The sequence below is a fragment of the Lepisosteus platostomus genome, chromosome 18, assembly GCF_059453375.1.
Source record: "Lepisosteus platostomus isolate fLepPlt1 chromosome 18, fLepPlt1.hap1, whole genome shotgun sequence".
In the NCBI taxonomy this organism is placed as follows: domain Eukaryota; kingdom Metazoa; phylum Chordata; class Actinopteri; order Semionotiformes; family Lepisosteidae; genus Lepisosteus; species Lepisosteus platostomus.
In genome coordinates, this window is record NC_142628.1 from 16,205,208 (window position 1) to 16,227,358 (window position 22,151).

At 48.8% G+C, this 22,151-nt stretch overlaps 1 protein-coding gene across 1 annotated transcript in view; it reads left to right on the forward strand.

Annotated features, from left to right (window-relative positions):
• Positions 1 to 17,417, forward strand: part of LOC148645793 (uncharacterized) — a 28,472-nt gene extending 11,055 nt beyond the window's left edge. Inside the window, exons 21-41 of the mRNA XM_088611088.1 lie at positions 77 to 227; positions 1,031 to 1,074; positions 1,230 to 1,439; positions 1,916 to 8,629; positions 8,905 to 9,128; positions 9,526 to 9,700; positions 10,027 to 10,265; positions 10,502 to 10,685; positions 11,125 to 11,386; positions 11,489 to 11,667; positions 12,024 to 12,093; positions 12,341 to 12,453; positions 13,103 to 13,143; positions 13,276 to 13,398; positions 13,622 to 13,808; positions 13,881 to 13,979; positions 14,412 to 15,103; positions 15,307 to 15,435; positions 15,821 to 15,860; positions 16,100 to 16,223; positions 16,952 to 17,417. Coding sequence (XP_088467214.1) covers positions 77 to 227; positions 1,031 to 1,074; positions 1,230 to 1,439; positions 1,916 to 8,629; positions 8,905 to 9,128; positions 9,526 to 9,700; positions 10,027 to 10,265; positions 10,502 to 10,685; positions 11,125 to 11,386; positions 11,489 to 11,667; positions 12,024 to 12,093; positions 12,341 to 12,453; positions 13,103 to 13,143; positions 13,276 to 13,398; positions 13,622 to 13,808; positions 13,881 to 13,979; positions 14,412 to 15,103; positions 15,307 to 15,435; positions 15,821 to 15,860; positions 16,100 to 16,223; positions 16,952 to 17,162 — 10,211 coding nt within the window. The 3' untranslated portion in view covers positions 17,163 to 17,417. The remainder of the gene's footprint in view (positions 1 to 76; positions 228 to 1,030; positions 1,075 to 1,229; positions 1,440 to 1,915; positions 8,630 to 8,904; positions 9,129 to 9,525; positions 9,701 to 10,026; positions 10,266 to 10,501; positions 10,686 to 11,124; positions 11,387 to 11,488; positions 11,668 to 12,023; positions 12,094 to 12,340; positions 12,454 to 13,102; positions 13,144 to 13,275; positions 13,399 to 13,621; positions 13,809 to 13,880; positions 13,980 to 14,411; positions 15,104 to 15,306; positions 15,436 to 15,820; positions 15,861 to 16,099; positions 16,224 to 16,951) is intronic.
• The last annotated feature ends 4,734 nt before the right edge of the window (positions 17,418 to 22,151 follow it).

Genomic DNA, 22,151 nt, shown 5'->3' on the forward strand with positions numbered 1-22,151 from the left:
CGGATGTTTAAGCAAAGAAACCTGTTCATCCTCAAACCTCTAAGCTGGTGTCCCTCTGTCCTACTGTGGTGAACAGGCTGCTACCCCAAATGTCCCCCCAAGAAGCCCTTCTTCGACGAGGACTCGATGCGCTGTGTGGCCAGGAGGCAGTGCGGCTGCTACGATGCCAATGGGAAACGCTACAGCAATGGAGAGAGAGTGCCGTCCACAAAGAACTGCGAGGCCTGGTAAGACTGGCAGGAGCAGCCCAGCTGTGGGCACAGACAGGGTTGTTGTCATTAAGCCAGTCAGCCCTGCAGCAACATGGATGACATGAGCAGCTTCTGTGTGAGTCTCTGTCTTTAGATCAGCAGCTGCTTTGCTGATTACAGAATTGCTAGAACTTCACCCCCTTTCAGGATATTTCTCCCAGGTGACCAGGAGGGAGAGACATGGGAAGGTGACCAGGAGAGAAGGACATTCAGACTGGTTTAATGTTCCAGCAGGAATTTGTCACAATGCTAAATATAACTGGAAACATGGAAGTCATTCAAAATGTAAACATAAGATGCTTTCCATCTAGTGGGTGGAATTATAGGGCCAGTCAGACCATGCCAAACAGTCCTGTAAGAATAGCTCCTGTTCAAGGTCAAACCTAAGGATTTTCTGAATCACACAGACCGATCTCCTTACTAAAGACAGACTACAAAATAACATTCAATCCTTAATAGGAGGCTCTTTCTTTCACATCTCTTTCAAGATTTGACTACATATGAACATTATGAAAATTATAGAAAATGACAGATTTGTTTTTCATCACATTTGTTGCAGGATGTGGTGTGAAACAGACAGTTCCCATACAGGAATAAAGGAATCTGTTCTAATTTTATTTGCTGTACCAACATTACATAAACGTTGAAATGAATATATTAAGAGCTTATACGGAATAATGTAAAATCTGCTTAGATAATCAGAAAAAAATAGTTCTTATTTCTATTTCATATTTATAGATGGAATACTTTCATGTTTGCTTCCTTCTTATTCTCTGCAGCTATTGCTCAATGAAAGGAATACAGTGTTCTCATGAACCCAAAGGTGAGTAGAGGCCATTCATTCACTTTCCCCTCATGCAATAAAATAACGAACACACTCACCACACAGGCACGGTTTCCAAATTGGATTGCTTCAGACACTGTGCACTGTTTGGCATCACATGTCTCTTGAGCTGTCGTATTTCCCTTTGACTCCAGAATGCAAGTGTGTCTACGAGATGCAAGAGTACCCGCTGAACGCTGTGATCTACAACACCACCGACAGTATCGGAGGCTGCATGTCGGCCGTCTGCGGACCCAACAGCACGATCCAGAGACGGGTGTGGCCCTGTGCCATGACCACTGCAAAGCCCACAACCCCCTTCCAGTTCACCACAAGACAGCCGGCCTCTACCACCTCAGGACCAGGTGAGGACCAGGGGTCTGCAGCAGCTCCTCTAGAACCAGGAGAGCAACAGAATCCATTGAGCTGCAGGCTCAGCTCCTTCATGGGGCCTCTTCACAATCTGCAGGCGAAGTGCAGGGGTCTGGGAAAGTGTTCGAGTCCTGACTTTTATTACAACCTGGAGATTCACTACATTGTAGTTTGCTTTACCTTACACATTAAAAACAACAGATGCTTGATCTAGAAAACCAAATATCTGATGATAATGGTAGACCATGATATTTCTGTAATTAAGGGAGTTCTCTTTTGTCTGAATTATTTGGGTGTTTATGCTTCAGAAACTGATCATAACTATTCTACAGTGTGAAAGAAGTGCAAAGCACTTTCTAATTTCTCACTTTCATCCCTTCAAAGTTTTATACCAATTGTTCTGACAAACCTTTTCCTTAACCCAGGTTCATATTTTAATGAATGCCCTTTACCCCGCCTTCCTTCACAGCTACTTCTGCAGGACCAACAAAAACCTCTGTTGCTCACTGTGAAGAGGAGACCTGTGAGTGGTCAGTCTGGTACGATGTCCACCAACCTGATATTGTGAGAAGCGATGGAGACTTAGAGACTTTCACAGCCATCCAGGAAAAAGGCTACTCCATCTGCAAGACACCCAGCGACATACAGTGCAGGGCCAGCAGCTACCCAGACACGCCACTCAGTGACCTCACCCAGGTGGTCCAGTGTGACAAGTCCGTGGGCTTGGTCTGCCGCAACTCTCAGCAGTTCCCTCCCTTCTGCTACAACTATGAGATCCGAGTCCTGTGCTGCAGCTACAAGCCCTGCCACAGCACCACCCCTGCCCCCACAACATCCACTCCTCACAAGTCCACCGTCTCCGGCACCACTAAGTATACCACCAAGCCCATCAAGACAACTGCCTCCTCCAGCACCAGGACAACCTCCGCCCACACCAGCAAGCTCACAACCCCTGGGCACACCAGCAAGACGGCATCAACGAGGATGACGCCCACGCAGGCACATACCCGGACCACTGAGACGACCCCAGTCAAACTGAGCACTCCTGCTCCAACTCCACTCACAAGAACCACCAAGATCGCATTCACGTCCAGCAGCGTCCCCACCTCCCTGTCCACCAGCTCCCCCACCACCTGCAAGCGCCAGTGTCAGTGGTCCCAGTGGTTCAACACCCATTTTCCCACAGTGGGCCCCAGTGAAGGAGACTTTGAAACGTACGACAGGATTAAGGAAAGCGGAGGAAAAATCTGTGGTCAGCCAAGCCAGATAGAGTGCAGTGCGGAGAATTTCCCCAACAAGAGCATAGCGGACGTTGGACAGGTCGTGCAGTGCAATGTCTCCCAGGGTTTGCTGTGCAGGAATGCGGATCAGAGTGGACGCCTGCCGCTCTGCTACGACTACAAGGTCAGGGTGCTCTGCTGCAGCCTGTACGAGTGTGAGACCACAGTCGCTCCGCCCACATCCAGCAGAGCATCGCCAACTACCACAGGATCAGTGAAAAGCACCACTCGAGGCACCACAACATCCACCTTTGAGGTCAGGACAGGAAGCACCACTGTTCCCAAGACCGGAGGGCTTGTGTCCACGTTGATCCCAACAGTAACGAAAACATCTGCTCAGACCTCTCAGACAAGGACAACTACAGCCCGGACAACTAGGATTCGGACAACATCAAGCTACATTTTGGATCTAACAGAAACCATGCCCGACCTGACACTACCTCCAGACTTCACCAGGACCACTACTGAAAGAACCACCAGAGAAACAACCTCCAAGAAAACGTCTCCAGAAACTCTCCCTTACGCCTCCACAAAACCCCTGTCTACAACCACTAGCCAGGTGACAACTTCTCTGAAAACCACTCCTGTCAAGACCACCGTCACTCCCAGAACCACAACTAAAGTCATTACAGGATCAACCACCAGGGCTACTTCAGGTCCAGTAACTTCCAAGAGGACCACAACACCCAGAACATCTACATCTCCTGGAGTCACCAGAACGACACATCCAGGACACAGTACCCGTGTGACATCAATGCACCCAGTAAGTCACAATAAGACTACAGCCTGTAAGCCCTTGTGTAGGTGGACGCAGTGGTTTGATGTCAACAAGCCCTCAGCATCATCTGGAGGAGATTTTGAGAATGTCACTGGAATTAGCAAAGCTGGATTCAAGGTGTGTGTGAATCCCAGGAACATTCAATGCAGAGCTGTTGATTTCCCCAAGACAAAACTCTCTGAGCTCAATCAGAACGCGACCTGTAACCTGAAGGGTGGACTAACGTGTTACAACCAGAAGCAGCCTGGCCCACAGAAAATGTGCCTGAACTATGAGGTGAGGTTCTTGTGTTGTGACTCATGTGAGAAGACCACAGCTATACCACACACCACAAGACCTACAACATCCAAGACAACACCAGGCAAGACTTCAACATCTTCAGCAATCTCCAGAACAACAGGTCCAGCTCAAAGTACCCGGGTGACATCATCCCTCCCAGTAACAACCACAAAACCCCAGTCCACAACTCCCACTCACCTGCCAACTTCTCTAAAAACCACTCCTGTGAAGACCACCATCACTTTCAGAACCACAACTAAAGTTATTACTGGATCAACCACCAAATCCACTTCAGGTCCAGTAACTTCCAAGAAGACCACAACACCCAGAACATCAACATCTCCTGGAGTCACCAGAACGACACATCCAGGACACAGTACCCCTGTGACATCAACGCACCCAGTAAGTCACAATAAGACTACAGCCTGTAAGCCCTTGTGTAGGTGGACGCAGTGGTTTGATGTCAACAAGCCCTCAGCATCATCTGGAGGAGATTTTGAGAATGTCACTGGAATTAGCAAAGCTGGATTCAAGGTGTGTGTGAATCCCAGGAACATTCAGTGCAGAGCTGTCGATTTCCCCAAGACAAAACTCTCTGAGCTCAATCAGAACACAACCTGTAACCTGAAGGGTGGACTAACGTGTTACAACCAGAAGCAGCCTGGCCCACAGAAAATGTGCCTGAACTATGAGGTGAGGTTCTTGTGTTGTGGCTCGTGTGAGAAGACCACAGCTATACCACACACCACAAGACCTACAACATCCAAGACAACGCCAGGCAAGACTTCAACATCTTCAGCAATCTCCAGAACAACAGGTCCAGCTCAAAGTACCCGGGTGACATCATCCCTCCCAGTAACAACCACAAAACCCCAGTCCACAACTCCTACTCACCTGCCAACTTCTCTAAAAACCACTCCTGTGAAGACCACCATCACTTTCAGAACCACAACTAAAGTTATTACTGGATCAACCATCAAATCCACTTCAGGTCCAGTAACTTCCAAGAAGACCACAACACTCAGAACTTCAACATCTCCTGGAGTCACCAGAACGACACATCCAGGACACAGTACCCGTGTGACATCAACGCACCCAGTAAGTCACAATAAGACTACAGCCTGTAAGCCCTTGTGTAGGTGGACACAGTGGTTTGATGTCAACAAGCCCTCAGCATCATCTGGAGGAGATTTTGAGAATGTCACTGGAATTAGCAAAGCTGGATTCAAGGTGTGTGTGAATCCCAGGAACATTCAATGCAGAGCTGTTGATTTCCCCAAGACAAAACTCTCTGAGCTCAATCAGAACGCGACCTGTAACCTGAAGGGTGGACTAACGTGTTACAACCAGAAGCAGCCTGGCCCACAGAAAATGTGCCTGAACTATGAAGTGAGGTTCTTGTGTTGTGGCTCGTGTGAGAAGACCACAGCTATACCACACACCACAAGACCTATAACATCCAAGACAACGCCAGGCAAGACTTCAACATCTTCAGCAATCTCCAGAACAACAGGTCCAGCTCAAAGTACCCGGGTGACATCATCCCTCCCAGTAACAACCACAAAACCCCAGTCCACAACTCCTACTCACCTGCCAACTTCTCTAAAAACCACTCCTGTGAAGACTACCATCACTTTCAGAACCACAAATAAAGTTATTACCGGATCAACCATCAAATCCACTTCAGGTCCAGTAACTTCCAAGAAGACCACAACACCCAGAACATCTACATCTCCTGGAGTCACCAGAACGACACATCCAGGACACAGTACCCGTGTGACATCAACGCACCCAGTAAGTCACAACAAGACTACAGCCTGTAAGCCCTTGTGTAGGTGGACACAGTGGTTTGATGTCAACAAGCCCTCAGCATCATCTGGAGGAGATTTTGAGAATGTCACTGGAATTAGCAAAGCTGGATTCAAGGTGTGTGTGAATCCCAGGAACATTCAATGCAGAGCTGTTGATTTCCCCAAAACAAAACTCTCTGAGCTCAATCAGAACGCGACCTGTAACCTGAAGGGTGGACTAACGTGTTACAACCAGAAGCAGCCTGGCCCACAGAAAATGTGCCTGAACTATGAAGTGAGGTTCTTGTGTTGTGGCTTGTGTGAGAAGACCACAGCTATACCACACACCACAAGACCTATAACATCCAAGACAACGCCAGGCAAGACTTCAACATCTTCAGCAGTCTCCAGAACAACAGGTCCAGCTCAAAGTACCCAGGTGACATCATCCCTCCCAGTAACAACCACAAAACCCCAGTCCACAACTCCTACTCACCTGCCAACTTCTCTGAAAACCACTCCTGTGGAGACCACCATCACTCCAAGAACCACAACTAAAGAAGGAGAAACTAGCCATGAGGCAAAATCTACTTCAGCTTTTGTGACCTCTGAGAGGACAACCACACCCAAACCATCAACTCTTCCCACAACTGCCAAAACTACAGGTCCGGCTCAAAGTACCCGCATGACATCATCTCTCCCAGTAACCACCACAAAACCCCAGTTCACAACACCTACTCACCTGCCAACTTCTCTGAAAACCAGTCCTGTGGAGACCACCATCACTCCCCGAACCACAACTAAAGAAGGAGAAACTAGCCATGAGACAAAATCTACTTCAGCTCTTGTGACCTCTGAGAGGACAACCACACCCAAACCATCAACTCTTCCCACAACTGCCAAAACTACAGGTCCGGCTCAAAGTACCCGCATGACATCATCTCTCCCAGTAACCACCATAAAACCCCAGTCCACAACTATTCACCTGCCAACTTCTCTGAAAACCACTCCTGTCAAGACCACCATCACTCCCAGAACCACAACTAAAGTCATTACTGGATCAACCACCAGGGCTACTTCAGGTCCAGGACACAGTACCAAAGCAACATCATCGCACCCAGTAACTGGAGCGGTTGTGTCCACTGTGATCCCAACAGTAACGAAAACATCTGCTCAGACCTCTCAGACAAGGACAACTACAGCCCGGACAACTAGGATTCGGACAACATCAAGCTACATTTTGGATCTAACAGAAACCATGCCCGACCTGACTCTACCTCCAGACTTCACCTGGACCACTACTGAAAGAACCACCAGGGAAACAACCTCCAAGAAAACGTCTCCAGAAACTCTCCCTTACGCCTCCACAAAACCCCTGTCTACAACCACTAGCCAGGTGACAACGTCTCTGAAAAGCACCATGGAGACAACGCAGGTCGTGAAAACTACAAGTGAAGCAGCACATAGTAACACTGTGACAACATCCACAGCAGTTCCCATGAGTTCACAACGATCTACCGCAACGACCAAAACAAGAACTACAGAGTTTACTACTGAAAAGAAAACAACTGAAAAGCCCACTTCTGGAATACCATCAATAACATCTTCTCATGTGTCTCCTGGACAAACAACTCCTGGAAAGACTACCACTGCTCAGACCACTATTGAAAGGATAACTACAGGACAAACAACACAAAGACAGACTATTGCTACTACAGAGACATTACCTGGATTTTCCACTACTGTAAAAACCACTCCTAAATTTACAGCCTCCACCACAACCCCTCGGATATCCACAAAACCCCAGTCCACAACTCCTACTCACCTGCCAACTTCTCTGAAAACCACTCCTGTGGAGACCACCATCACTCCCAGAACCACAACTAAAGAAGGAGAAACGAGCCATGAGACAAAATCTACTTCAGCTTTTGTGACGTCTGAGAGGACAACCACACCCAAACCGTCAACTCTTCCCACAACTGCCAAAACTACAGGTCTGGCTCAAAGTACCCGCATGACATCATCCCACCCAGTAACAACCACAAAACCCCAGTCCACAACACCTACTCACCTGCCAACTTCTCTGAAAACCACTCCTGTCAAGACCACCATCACTCCCAGAACCACAACTAAAGAAGGAGAAACGAGCCATGAGACAAAATCTACTTCAGCTTTTGTGACGTCTGAGAGGACAACCACACCCAAACCATCAACTCTTTTCACAACTGCCAAAACTACAGGCCCGGCTCAAAGTACCCGCATGACATCATCTCTCCCAGTAACCACCACAAAACCCCAGTCCACAACTCCTACTCACCTGCCAACTTCTCTGAAAACCACTCCTGTCAAGACCACCGTCACTCCCAGATCTACAACTAAAGTCATTACAGGATCAACCACCAGGGCTACTTCAGGTCCAGTAACTTCCAAGAGGACCACAACACCCAGAACTTCAACATCTCCTGGAGTCACCAGAACGACACATCCAGGACACAGTACCCGTGTGACATCAACGCACCCAGTAAGTCACAATAAGACTACAGCCTGTAAGCCCTTGTGTAGGTGGACGCAGTGGTTTGATGTCAACAAGCCCTCAGCATCATCTGGAGGAGATTTTGAGAATGTCACTGGAATTAGCAAAGCTGGACTCGAGGTGTGTGTGAATCCCAGGAACATTCAGTGCAGAGCTGTCGATTTCCCCAAGACAAAACTCTCTGAGCTCAATCAGAACGCGACCTGTAACCTGAAGGGTGGACTAACGTGTTACAACCAGAGGCAGCCTGGCCCACAGAAAATGTGCCTGAACTATGAGGTGAGGTTCTTGTGTTGTGGCTCATGTGAGCGGACTACTGTTGCACCACACCCTACAACACCTGTAGCATCTACTACACCTAAACGCACGACTGCTGCCACTACCAAAGTCATTACCGGATCCCCTCCTGCCACTACTGAGAAGACCACTCCCATGAAGACCACCCGGGTGGTGACCAGCCCCTCGGTGACCAGTGCCAGGACACAGTGTGTCTGCCGCTTCCAGGAACAGAACCTTCCTCCTGGTGAGGCTGGAGACTTTTTGTTATTCCTTGTTTGGGGTCTTTGTGCTTAGTATGCTGGACACATCTAACAACAGAGAGGCTCATTTCTACAAATTTTCCACAAAAGGTTTAAACGATAAGTGCATTTCTTTCTCTCTAGTTTGTTGATTATAAATTGCATTCGGGGGTTTTAAATAGAATCATCTTCCCTCACAAAGTTCACCCCCGTGATGTACACAGACCTCATTCTGAAAGTATTATCAAAAACGACTGTCCATTCGCTTGTCTTTGTTCAGGGAGCACCATATACAATACGACAGACAATGGCGGGTGGTGCTACATTGCTTACTGCAACGCCACCTGTGGGATTGAGAGACACGTTACGGAATGCCCCTCCACTCCCAGTGCCCCAGCCACCACTGCGGAGACAACAACAGGGACCCCCAAGACCTCAACCCCAGGACTACCGACCACCACAGCTCCAGAGAAAGACTGCTCTGCTGTGTTTCCGCCAAGAAAGGTAAGGACACAGCCCAGCCCCTCCAGCGTCTGTGATTCATGCCGAATGTGACCCTGTCTCCTGTCTGTCCCTGAGGCGAGGGTACTGACGTCAGTAATCACAGACAACAGGGCTCTTGTAATGCTGTCATTTACAGTGCTGTCCAGAGTAACCTGTCTATGTACTGCAGCAGACTTACTAAGTAGCTACAAAGGGTTTAGTCCCAGCTCTCCTTCACATCGGAGTCAACAATAAGAGGCAGAGAGAATTGCACCAGCAGGCATCATGGTGTCTAGAGTTTACACCAATAAGACTGCTTCACTGAAACTCCTGCTGCAGGCCCCTCCTTCCTGGGCTCTGTTAAAGGGACTGGAGGAGAACAGTTGTGAAGCGCAAGCCTGTGAACTTGTCCCCCCAGCTGAACGAGACCTGGAAGATAGACAAGTGCACCTACGCCACCTGCGAGGGGCCCAACCAGATCTCCGTGCAGCCCGTGAAGTGCAGCCCGGTGCAGCCGCTGACCTGCGCCAACGGCCGGCCGGCCCACAAGGTGTACGACGCCACGGGCTGCTGCTTCCAGTACGAGTGTGAATGTGAGTCTCTGCTCTGCCCGAGGGCAGGGGTGGGACGCCCGAGACACAGTCATGCCAAGTGTCTCAGAGAGGAGCGTGTTGCTTTCAGCCCATGTATCTCAACACAGGCAGAGCAAGGGCCACAGTCTGTACCGGAGCACATGAAGACATTTCAGTCTCTAACTGCTTCCTCGGAGCAGCTCAAATGCAAACGAATCTGCCTGCTGCTGCTGAAACCCAGGAGCCCAAGCAGCTGTGATGAATTGCTCTTCCTCAGCTCTTCTCCAGCTGAGCCTCCTCCTCTTGAGGACCTCCTGTCCTCACCCCCCCTCCTCCCTCTCTGACAGGCGTGTGCGCCGGCTGGGGGTACCGCCACCACATGACCTTCGACGGGACGTACTACCCCTACAGCGGGCCGTGCACACACGTGCTGGTGCAGCAGGTCGCCCCGCGGCTCGACCACTTCCGCGTCTACGTGGACGACGGGGACTGCCACGGCCGCAGGAGGGGGCGCTGCGCCCGCACCCTGCGCATCTTCTACCAGGCCAACGAGGTCACGCTGACCCAGAGGGACCGCCAGAACCTGGTAACCAGCAGCACCCGCTGGCCCCTGCGCCAGCACTGGCCTCTCGAGGCTTCTGTTCCGGCTCTGTGGCCCCAGATCCTTCCTGACCTGGAGCTGCAGAGTCGCATGTTCCTGTCCCCACGTTTGTTCACAAGTGCACTGTAAAAACGTTCAAATACTGTCCGAATTCAGGGTCCTGCTACCCTGACCGAGCGTCGACCCCTCTCCCTCTCTCTCTCCGGTCTGACCTGCCGCAGGTCTTCTTCAACGGCCGACGAGTCTTCCCCAGCCTGTACAGGAGCGGCTTCAAGATCTCCTCCACCGGCGTCAGCCTGAGCGTGCAGATCGTGGACATCAATGTGGACGTGGCGTACGCGGGCATGGTCTTCGTGGTCAGCGTGCCGTACAAACTCTTCTCCCACAACACCGAGGGGCTGTGCGGTGAGTGTCTGCTTTGTTCGGAAAGCACCAGCTGAGGCCAGAGTGTCCCACTCAGTGCCAGTTACCACATGACGTCCTCTGGATTGTAACTAACTCCACCTAAATCAGGGCACAGATAACTGTGTTCTGTACTACTGCTTGATCACCTCCTGCCAGTGCTGTGCAGCTTTTACTGAGTGCAGCAGAATGAAATTGTGGTGTGTGGGATCTTACAGGACTCTAAGATCATTTTTAGAAAGTCTAAGAGGCCTAGGATTTGAATTGTGGAAGTTAGGCAGAGGCACACTGAGTAACAAACTCAGCCCTGGAGTGAGAGTGTAGAAACACACAACAGGCAACTCTTCTGATTTTCTCACTTCTCCTGGAGCTGTCTGACCCTCTGAGGGCTTTGACCCTTCCCTTCCAACACCAGTGCTCAAGCGCAGCTCCTCCTCCACAGGCACCTGCACCAACCAGAGGGCGGACGACTGCCAGCTGCCCAGCGGCGACATCGCAGACTCCTGCACCAAGATGGCCAAGGAGTGGCTGGCTCCTGGCCAGAACAAGTCAGCCTGTGAGCAGCCCATCTCCACCACGGCCGCGCCAACTTCACAGCCCACCACGGCGCCAACGCCTTCCCGCCCCACTGGGACCCCGACCACTGTCCCGTCCACCCAGACCACCCCCTGCAAGTCTGCCCTCTGCGACCTCATCCACAGCGAGTGAGTCACCCTGCAGACTCAGCTTGCCCTCACAGTGTTGCTCTGGGGTCGGGGACCTGCTCTGTTGCTTCACGGAGATAAGCCTGCTCCTCTCTGCCACAGAGTCTTCCGGCCCTGCCACGCCCTGGTCCCTCCAGAGCCCTTCTTCCAGTCCTGCGTGGCGGACGCCTGCGAGCTGGGCGATGCGGACGTGGAGTGCAGCGGTCTGGAGAGCTACGCCGCCCTGTGTGCGGAGCAGGAAGTCTGCATCGACTGGAGGAACCACACTGGGGGCCAGTGCTGTGAGTCTCAGCTCGATACTCACTGCTGAAGGACACGGCACTGCTCTGCGCCCATGTTGTCCGGATCAGCCCCTCGTACCTCTACAGGGGCCGTGCTGTTTCCCTGAGCGCCCATCCTGTTACCTAAAAGCAACATCAGTGACCTGTTGAGATCATGCAGTGCCAATTTGATCACACCATGAAAGTGAAATGTTTTGCACCAGATTCTTATCATGAGCAGTGGAATCTGAGTCAGAACTCAAGAAGAGGTATTTCTGGTCGGCAGTGACTTAAGAGGACCTGTCTGCCATGTCTCCTGTGCTGATTTCTCACTGTGTCCTGTCCTATCCTGACACTCTGCTGCTGTGTCTCTGCAGTGTTCCCGTGTCCCAGTGGGAAGGAGTACAGAGCCTGTGGGTCCGAGGTGGAGCTCACCTGCAATCACAGGTACAGCCAGACAGTTCAGGGGCTCCTGGGAATGACAACCTCCTGCAGCTGCTGAGAGAAGGGGCTTCAGTCTCTCTGTCACAGTTTGTCTTTGTCTGTCTTTGAGGCACTGAGCTTCTAACTTATATAGTCATGAATTATCTGCCATTGTCTCTAAGATTGCATAGATATTGTGTCAATTGGATATATCCTGCACACATAAAAAAACTTTATAAAACTGTTTCTTTGTGTCATCCCTGTATCAAAGGTATAATGAGGAATTTGTCAGCAGTGAAAGGTCTCATCTGGCCGAGGGCTGTTTCTGTCCCAATGGAACCATGCTGTCCAGCCCCCATTCGGATATCTGCGTGTCCTCCTGCGGTGAGCCTGCTGACCGACTGACCCCCGACTCGCTCACAAGACCTCTGTCTTTCTCTGATTGATTTCTGCAGCACAAGTAACGCTCAAGGATCTGTACCTGAGCTGTTTGACAATAGGGGCCCACCACAGCCCAATATGAAGCTGCACAGTGTTTCCAGCCTCTAGTACCCCGACATGAATTCATGCATGACGCAGACATGATTCATGTGTGATCTGATGGATGCAGTCTGCAACCTGATCTGTCCTGTTTCAGCAGTCTGCTTGAGGTGGGGGAGAGGGCTGACTCAAACAGTGAGCTTTGCTGGGGTAACTGATCTGAATGAGGGAGGATTCAAGCAGCTCGTTAGGGACAAAGATGGGGTGGATGGAGATAGTCCACTGCACTGGACCACACTGGGGAAAGTTCAGACACAGGACCTCACAGGCCCACAGCCACTCTGAGTGGCTCCAGTGTGAAACAGAACCAAGACAGAGATCAGAATCCAGCTATGTGAAACTCTTTCAGTTCCCAAGTCACAGAGTCTAGTCAAGGACAAAATTATCCTCATTTTGTACTCAAGATATCCAATATCTAAGATGTCCAGTGCAGGATTTATATGACTGATTGACTGATCTTGTGTTGTTAACGGTGCTCATTCTGCATTTGCAGAGCCCAGGAACGTCTGTGTCCTGAACAACATCGAGTACCAGGTAAGAGAGACCCTCCCCCCTCCTAGGGCCACTCGGAGAGCAGGGGAGGTCTGTGCACCCCTGAACCCCTGGAAGAGCTGCGCGGTGCCGTGGTGAGGATGTGTCACATGTCTCCTGTCCTGTCCTGTGCAGCCTGGGGTGATCGTGCCGGTGTCCCTGTGCGAGGAGTGTCAGTGCACCTCTGAGATAGACCCCTTCACACAGCTGCACCAGATGCAGTGCAGGAAGCAGACGTGCGACAGGAACTGCCCAGCGGTGAGAGAAGTGATACAGCTCTGATGTCCTACTGGTGCGATTGATAGAGGAGAACTGGACAGAGCCTGGAAAGTGTGTAGATGAAGGAAGGAGACTCTCAGAGCACAAGGCAGCTGTTGAGCCTTTGCTTGTTAGGGGGCCCCTGCTGGGACTGAAGCCCCTCACACGTGTGTCTCCACAGCCCTGCCTCTGCTGTTAACTGTGCTCTTTCCTCAAACCACAGGGTTTCCGATACCAGGAGGTCCCTGGCCAGTGCTGTGGAAAGTGCACCCAGGTTGCCTGTGTCTTCCCCATGCCCAACATCCCGGGCAGCACTGGCAACACCGATGGCAACACCACTCCCACTGGCAGCACAGGCCACACTGGCAACACAACACCTAAAGGCAACAATGGCAACACAACACCTAAAGGCAACAGTGGCAACACAACACCTAAAGGCAACACAACACCTAAAGGCAACAATGACAACACAACACCTAAAGGCAACACAACACCTAAAGGCAACAATGACAACACAACACCTAAAGACAACAATGACAACACAACACCAAAAGGCAACAATGGCAACACAACACCTAAAGGTAACACAACACCTAAAGGCAACAATGACAACACAACACCAAAAGGCCACAATGACAACACAACACCTAAAGGCAACACAACACCTAAAGGCAACAATGACAACACAACACCTAAAGACAACAATGACAACACAACACCAAAAGGCAACAATGGCAACACAACACCTAAAGGTAACACAACACCTAAAGGCAACAATGGCAACACAACACCTAAAGGCAACACAACACCTAAAGGCAACAATGACAACACAACACCTAAAGACAACAATGACAACACAACACCAAAAGGCAACAATGGCAACACAACACCTAAAGGTAACACAACACCTAAAGGCAACAATGGCAACACAACACCTAAAGGCAACAGTGGCAACACAACACCTAAAGGCAACACAACACCTAAAGGCAACAATGACAACACAACACCTAAAGGCAACACAACACCTAAAGGCAACAATGACAACACAACACCTAAAGACAACAATGACAACACAACACCAAAAGGCAACAATGGCAACACAACACCTAAAGGTAACACAACACCTAAAGGCAACAATGACAACACAACACCAAAAGGCCACAATGACAACACAACACCTAAAGGTAACACAACACCTAAAGGCAACAATGACAACACAACACCTAAAGGCCACAATGACAACACAACACCTAAAGACAACAATGGAAACACAACACCTAAAGGCCACACTGGCAACACAACACCTAAAAGCAACAATGGCAACACAACACCTAAAGGCAACAATGACAACACAACACCTAAAGGCCACAATGACAACACAACACCTAAAGGTAACACAACACCTAAAGGCAACAATGACAACACAACACCTAAAGGCAACAATGGCAACACAACACTTAAAGGCCACAATGACAACACAACACCTAAAGGCAACAACGACAACACAACACCTAAAGGCAACAATGACAACACAACACCAAAAGGCAACAATGGCAACACAACACCTAAAGGCCACAATGACAACACAACACCTAAAGGCAACAGTGACAACACAACACCGAAAGGCAACAATGACAACCCCACACCAACAGGCAGCAGTGGGAATCCGAGTGGAAATGGTGAAAGCCCTCTGTATGAGCTGAAGGTGAGTAAGAGCACTGTCTCAGTCTCAGGGGACAGGGGTGTGTGATGGACCTACTTCTCACTGACATTTATTACAATGCTTCTAGTTCTACTGTTACTACACTGCTACAAACTGCTGGGTTTGATACTACTGCCACTGCTACACCTGCCCCTGGATCTCATTAACACTCATCACAGGAGCACCTCTCCATTCTCCCCTCACAGCCTGGACAGAACATCACCTTCCCTGGAGACAACTGCACACTCTACCAGTGCTTCATGATCAACGGGCAGTACGTGCCCATCAGCACCAGGAAAGCCTGCCAGGTGTTCCACCCTGATGACTGTGTCCCTGTGAGTCTCCTGGATACAAACCTCACTCTAGACTCTACTAATACACTGGGCACCAGACTGGCACTAGACTGACCTAATACACTGGGCATCTGACTGTCACTAGGCTGGGCTAATACACTGGGCATCAGACTGGCACTAGACTGGGCTAATACACTGGGCATCAGACTGGCACTAGACTGGGCTAATACACTGGGCATCAGACTGTCACTGGACTGGGCTAATACACTGGGCATCAGACTGGCACTAGACTGGGCTAATACACTGGGCATCAGACTGTCACTAGACTGGGCTACAGTAATACACTGGGCATCAGACTGGCTCCTGGCTGGGTTAATGAGTACTGGTCACGTGGCACCATACTGATATAAATCGTTTTCTGTTTCAGGGCACCATTCGCTACACTGACGACGGCTGCTGTCAGATCTGTAAGTACAGCCAGCTGGACACAGGGTTTCACACAAACTGAAAACCCCCTCCTCTCAGGGCTGGAGCGTCTCTCACCAACAGCTGAGGATGTTGAGCAGATAGTCAGATGAAGAAGGGAAGGTGGAGGAGTACGAGGCAGGACTGGGCTTCCTCCTCTGCTGCATGAGGATGTGAGCAGAGCACAGAGCCAGGGCTGTGCTGTCAGCTGAGTAACGATGCCCTCCGTGTGTGTCTGCAGGCGATGAGAAGCCCAGGAGCTGCACTGTGCAGAAGAAGCCCACCACCATCACACACGAGGGCTGTGTGTCCATTACGACTGTGGAGGTGTCGTCCTGCGAGGGCGCCTGCAGCACCTACTCCATGTGAGTACTGCCCTGCTGCTGGGCCTGGGGCAGGGGGACCCCCAGTGTCAGTCAGCTCCTGCCCTGATCCAGCACACTGTACCCCACTGTCTGCAGGGCAGGGGGACCCCCAGTGTCAGTCAGCTCCTGCCCTGATCCAGCACACTGTACCCCACTGTCTGCAGGGCAGGGAGACCCCCAGTCTCGGTCAGCTCCTGCCCTGATCGAGCACACTGTACCCCACTGTCTGCAGGGCGGGGGAACCCCCAGTCTCAGTCAGCTCCTGCCCCTATCCAGCACACTGTACCCCACTGTCTGCAGGGCAGGGGAACCCCCAGTCTCAGTCAGCTCCTGCCCTGATCCAGCACACTGTACCCCACTGTCTGCAGGGCAGGGGGACCCCCAGTCTCAGTCAGCTCCTCTCCAGTGTGATGTACCCCACTGTCCACAGGCTTCACCTTTATATGTTTTTCTATATTATTTTATGATTATTTCGCCTGCAGAGGATCAGAACATCTTAATTCTTTACTGATGTGTCTGAGACAAGAGCTCAGTCCTTCATCATCTCAGACACATGCAGTCCTCGTCCAGTAGGGAACCCCACCCCTCAGTCAGTGCCATCACAGGAACTCCTTTCAGAGTCTGTGCAGTGGAGACCGGTGGAGCCTGTCCCTGTCCATGGCCAGCGCTCAGGTGTGTCCACACTCCCCCAGGCCCCCAGGCCCTGACCCCCGTGCTGTGTCCCCCAGGTACTCCTCCGAGGCCAACGCCATGCAGCACAAGTGCAGCTGCTGCCAGGAGCTCAGCACCAGCCAGAGGAGCGTGACCCTGCAGTGTGCGGACGGCTCCTCCGTGCCCTACACCTACACCCACATCGAGGAGTGCGGCTGCAAGGACACGCGCTGCCAGGACTCGTACAGCGACCTGCTCCTCGTCACGGCCAGCAGGGGCCGCCAGTGAGCGGGACAGCAGGAGGGCGACTGGCCATGAGCTTCAGGCTCTGACCCACAGATACATGTCTCATATTTACATCCTCTTCTTGAGTGGGTGATAATGACATTAGCACATCTATAATATAATAAAACAATGTACTTCTAAATATTGCATGTAGCATTAGGCCAACGGATATGACATTGAGCGTATTTTACTGCGTTTCACATGTGCTTGTATGGAACTTCTGGTAGCTGCAATAAAACTGTAGTGTTTGCATTATAAGTGGGCTTGCTGTGTCTCCTTGAATCACACATCTGCAGCGGTAACTCCTCCCAGTGTGGCACAGCGGTACCCCCTGTCCACCTTCACACTGGCATAGTCGCCCCACGACTCAGCGCAAAAGGGAGTTTATAACAGCAGGTCGGGAGGGACGACAACAACCAGGTTCAACCAGACTCCGCTGTCAGTGATTCGCAATCGCTCCTGACAGTCCAGTCCTCTCCCGAACGCTACGAATACTTACGAGCTCCCCATCTCTCTCTCTTGCATGAGCCCCGCTGTCTCGCACAGACAGTATACGACGCTGCCTGAACCTTCAATCAGTTTCCCGTTTGCTGCTCCGATGCTCAGTCGATCTCAGCCAGGAGTCAGACTTCCTCCTCCGCGTACCAGCTGGCCATCGATCTGACTCTTCGTCGCTTTTCAACACCTGCAGCTCGTGTCTTTCCCCAGACCGAGACCCGCCGTTGTCCCCCCGTCCTGTCCAACCCCTGGCGTTCAACTGTCCGCTTACTTCTCCTGTTGTGTTTTGAAATGAGCTGCTCTCGGCAAACGCGCATTCGCCAACACGTTCGCAAACCTCCCACTCGCCACCTGTCCTCCCGTTATCACCCGGACAGTGGCACAACGTCACTAGACCACGTTTAAACAGCTTTCGTTCAGGGCTTATATTTAGGAATATTACACATTCTCTTATCAAAGATATACTTAACGTATCCAGCGCTCCCGGTAAACGTCCGCGTCTCCTGATGACGTCATCAGCACCGCCACACTCCAGTCCGGCGCGAACCCTGAGTGCAGCCGACCTGCTGACCCCGCCCTCGCGTCCACAGACCCGGGCTCTGGTTTAAAAAAGATGCTGCTGATTTCCCATTCGCCACCCGCACTGCTAACGTGAGTCGCATTCATTCTCTAAGCCTGGACCACGAGCAGGGAAGAGAAAAGCGCAACACAGGTGCATTTCCCCAGCTCTCCACAAACCTGTTTCACCGTGAAGCAAGAAATAAATAGAGCTCTGAACCTCGGAGAGTAATAAATAACCTGGCTCTTCGGCACGCTGCTGCCCAGCTCATAGCAGGACAGAGCCTCTGAACCCTGAAATACCACGACCGTCCATTCTGCAGTCTCCCTGCGTTTCTTCATTCTAAATTCTGCGTCTCATCATATCTAAACTCACCCCTCCGAATCTCAAGCCCCCTCTGTTCTTCCTCCATGTCCTTTTAATCTCACTTTTCTCCTGTGTGTTTAACTGCCTCTCGTGTCCCCGGGTTCCTGTATCCACGGCTACTGCAGCCGTCTCCTCGGCCCCGGGTCTGTCCGGCGTCCTACCTCTGACCCAGTCAGCAGTTGTCCTGTGTCTTGCGCCCCTGTCACATTCGTGTTTCTGTCCAATTCAGCCCTTACAGATGCAGCCATTCAAAATGCGCGGTAAAAACCCGCGGTACGGTAACCTACCCACAAGCCACCGCGGGGCACCGGAGGGTACCACAGGGCAAGTGATTGGCTGGCCAAAATGACCGACAGGGGCACTCGTGGTGCATTGGTTGGTAGTGCAAAGATTTAATCATTTAATGTCTTTATTGTGCACATTTTAATCTGCTTAGTTTTGAATATTTATATGGATTTTACCACTAAAGGGAAATTTTAGTAGCTGAGCATAAAAAGAAGAGGAGCATAACGCATCTGAAGGTCATAAACGATATTAATTTAGGAACATAAACATTACTGTATGTATGTAAACTGTACTGTGTATGGCTGGTCTTGGTAGTTTAAAGAAAAAATACACACCAGTCTTCCATTTCTCCCTAAACATTTTAAGCATGAAAGTTTTATGAAACGGTACCCAAATATGCGATTGCTGTATAAAATGAATTTTAATTAAAAAAAATTATTTAACACGAACATTAAGCTGTTTACATCTTCCGCCTGAGAACAGTCACCCGTTGCTACCCAACGCAGAATGGTGATTGGCTGACACCATCTGACACCCCTCTGATTGGAGAAAAAAGACGTGCTGGTTTGCTATACCAGGAAGAGGATTTCTTTCTATTCAAAACGTGTATTTTAAAAGTTTAAGAAGTAAAAACCTTACAGCGTACACAGATTTCTAAACTGATCAGGATCGTTATCTTTGTCTTATGCATAATAATGTTCACCGCTCTGTCCAGCAAATTAATAATAAACTTTATTTTATATAGCTTTTTAAACGAATAAGTAATTAGATTGCTCATAAACCTAATCACTTGCTTTTTCTTTTTATTTAGGCTCAGATTTCAACTATAGATCGTATTATTAATAACCATAATAACAACCAACCAACAAAAACAACCATATAAACATAATACCAACCAAAAACATAGATAACAACCACAATACAAAATCAAATAATCAAACCATTTTACACTCGCAAAGTCCTCTAATTATCATAATCCCGCCCCTTATGCAAAACCAAACCTTCCTCCCATCCCAGTTTATCCTGTTTATCATAAACAAAATCCATCTCAATTTTCAACATAAAGCATTACACAAAATCAATACCTCAACACTCCATACTCAACAACGATAATTCACAAACAGCCTGAACATGTAACTCCACATTCCCAAACATACCTAATTTCCATAGCCCCGCCCCTTATGCAAAACCAACATCCCTCCCCTGTTCTCTCTCTCCCCTGGCGGTTGTAATTGTTTTTATTTTCAAATAAATTTGAGCAAAGTCATGTATTTTAAAAATCTTAAGATTTTTATATTTATGTCTTTATTTAGTGGTTTCATTAGTGACAAAGGCTAAACTTTCTCGGAAAAATGTCTTTTATGTAAACCATGTTTGCTATTAATTCATTCAGGGCTAAAATATGTTCATTGTCTTCTAATGAAAGAAGGGTTCCTTTCGCCGTAGTCGGGAGCCTAGCCTTTAACTAGTAAGTACTGTATTTACTGGGTTTTTGAGGGGGTGTCTTTCGCTGGAAATCTCGCCTCCTACTTTGAAAATACCCGTGAAACCGGTTCAATTCGTCACAGCCAGCACTCCTGCAGAGAGTTGGGTTGTACTTGCAGTGCATACAGTACACGCGTTATGCTCTTCGTTAATGTCTGTGAAGTTTTATTTAAGCTCTGAGCCATACTGATTCTTCTGGAAGCCAGTTTCCGCCAGGGAGTAAAAAAAAAAACACACTATGGTATTCTCTCCAATGCAGTGCAGTTAAAAACATACCTCTGATGCTGCTCCTAAATGAATATCGTTTATGACCATCAGAAGCTTTATGCTCCTTTTCTTTTTTCCAGTGGATTGAACAGGGAGAGGCATTTCATGATGTACTTTTCACTGATGAAACAACAGTGGCTCTGGAACAGTTTTCAACCAAGTCGTTTTATAAAAAGGGGAGATATGTACACGTTGCTGAAGCTAAACGTTTAGCCTTTGTCACTAATGTAAACACTAAATAAAGACATATAGAAATCCCTACGTTACAGACTGTATATGGCTGGTATCGGTAGTTTAAAGAAAAAATACACACCAGTATTCCACTTTCTCCCTAAACATTTTAAGCATCAGAGTCTTACATGTGGTTATTTCGAAAACGTTTGTACGTGCTCCTTCTTACCATGTTACTGTTTACCGTTACTGACCATATTAAGTTTAAGTGCCTGTGGGCACTTTTCCTGTCCGTGGGGGGTGGACCGTCTTTCATTAGAAGGTTAGTCTGTTCTACTCTGAGAATGTAGAGGGGGTGGAAAGTGCCCGCGGTCATTTAATTAGTATTAAAATCTTAGTTATCTTTCTAGTTCACAGGTTTGCATGCATAATTTAATTTTGAAAGCCACTGAGACATCAGGTACTACTGTTGTATTTATGAAAAAGAAACAAAACAAAAAACATACTAACAACTGTGCCATCCTACTCCTTAGTTAATACATTTTATTATTCATAAACAGTTAACATTGTTAGCAAAATATTTTGAATTATATTTAACCCTATTTTTTCTTTAGTTTTGTATTTAACTTATTATATGATAGTCAGACTTAATGTATATTAATGTATATTTGAACAATGAAAATATATTTTTACAAGATTTTACATTAAGCACTTAAAATTAATATGGTTAATAATAGTAAACTGTAACATGCTGTAACAAGATCGGTTAAACTGCGAAGAAAATCCTTTCAGAGAAAATGTTTCAGGTGTGAAGAACAAACCTGTTCCCACACACCCTGCCCCCACTACCATTAGAATATACACAAACATTTTAGCGTTTCATTCTGAGCAGAAGACCCTCACACCTGAAGAGTGCTGGCTGTGACGAATTAAACCGGTTTTACAGGTTTCAATCACAGATTGGGACTCAGTAAAGTAACACACAGCGCCACTGGATTTGATAATACTGTACCTAACCAAAATCCGCAATATGGAAAAAGAACCTGTGTAATTGTTGATAGATGATGTACTCGTAACATTTTTTCAAGACGAACTACAACATTTAAAAAATGACTTGTATGTACTTGATATCTCTAATCAATCCATGGGTTCCAGCACAAAACGAAACTAAAACGCATACCGTTTCGTGCTTCTTATTAGTTGCTCAAAAGTAATTTGACCGTATGAAATGCATAATATAAACCTAGAAACATATACGTGAGCAGTACTTAAGCACTGTAGTATCGGTGTTAAGACATACCTCTCAAATACTGTAAATCAAGCTAAAAATATCTCAAGACCGATTCTGGTCGTAATGAAAC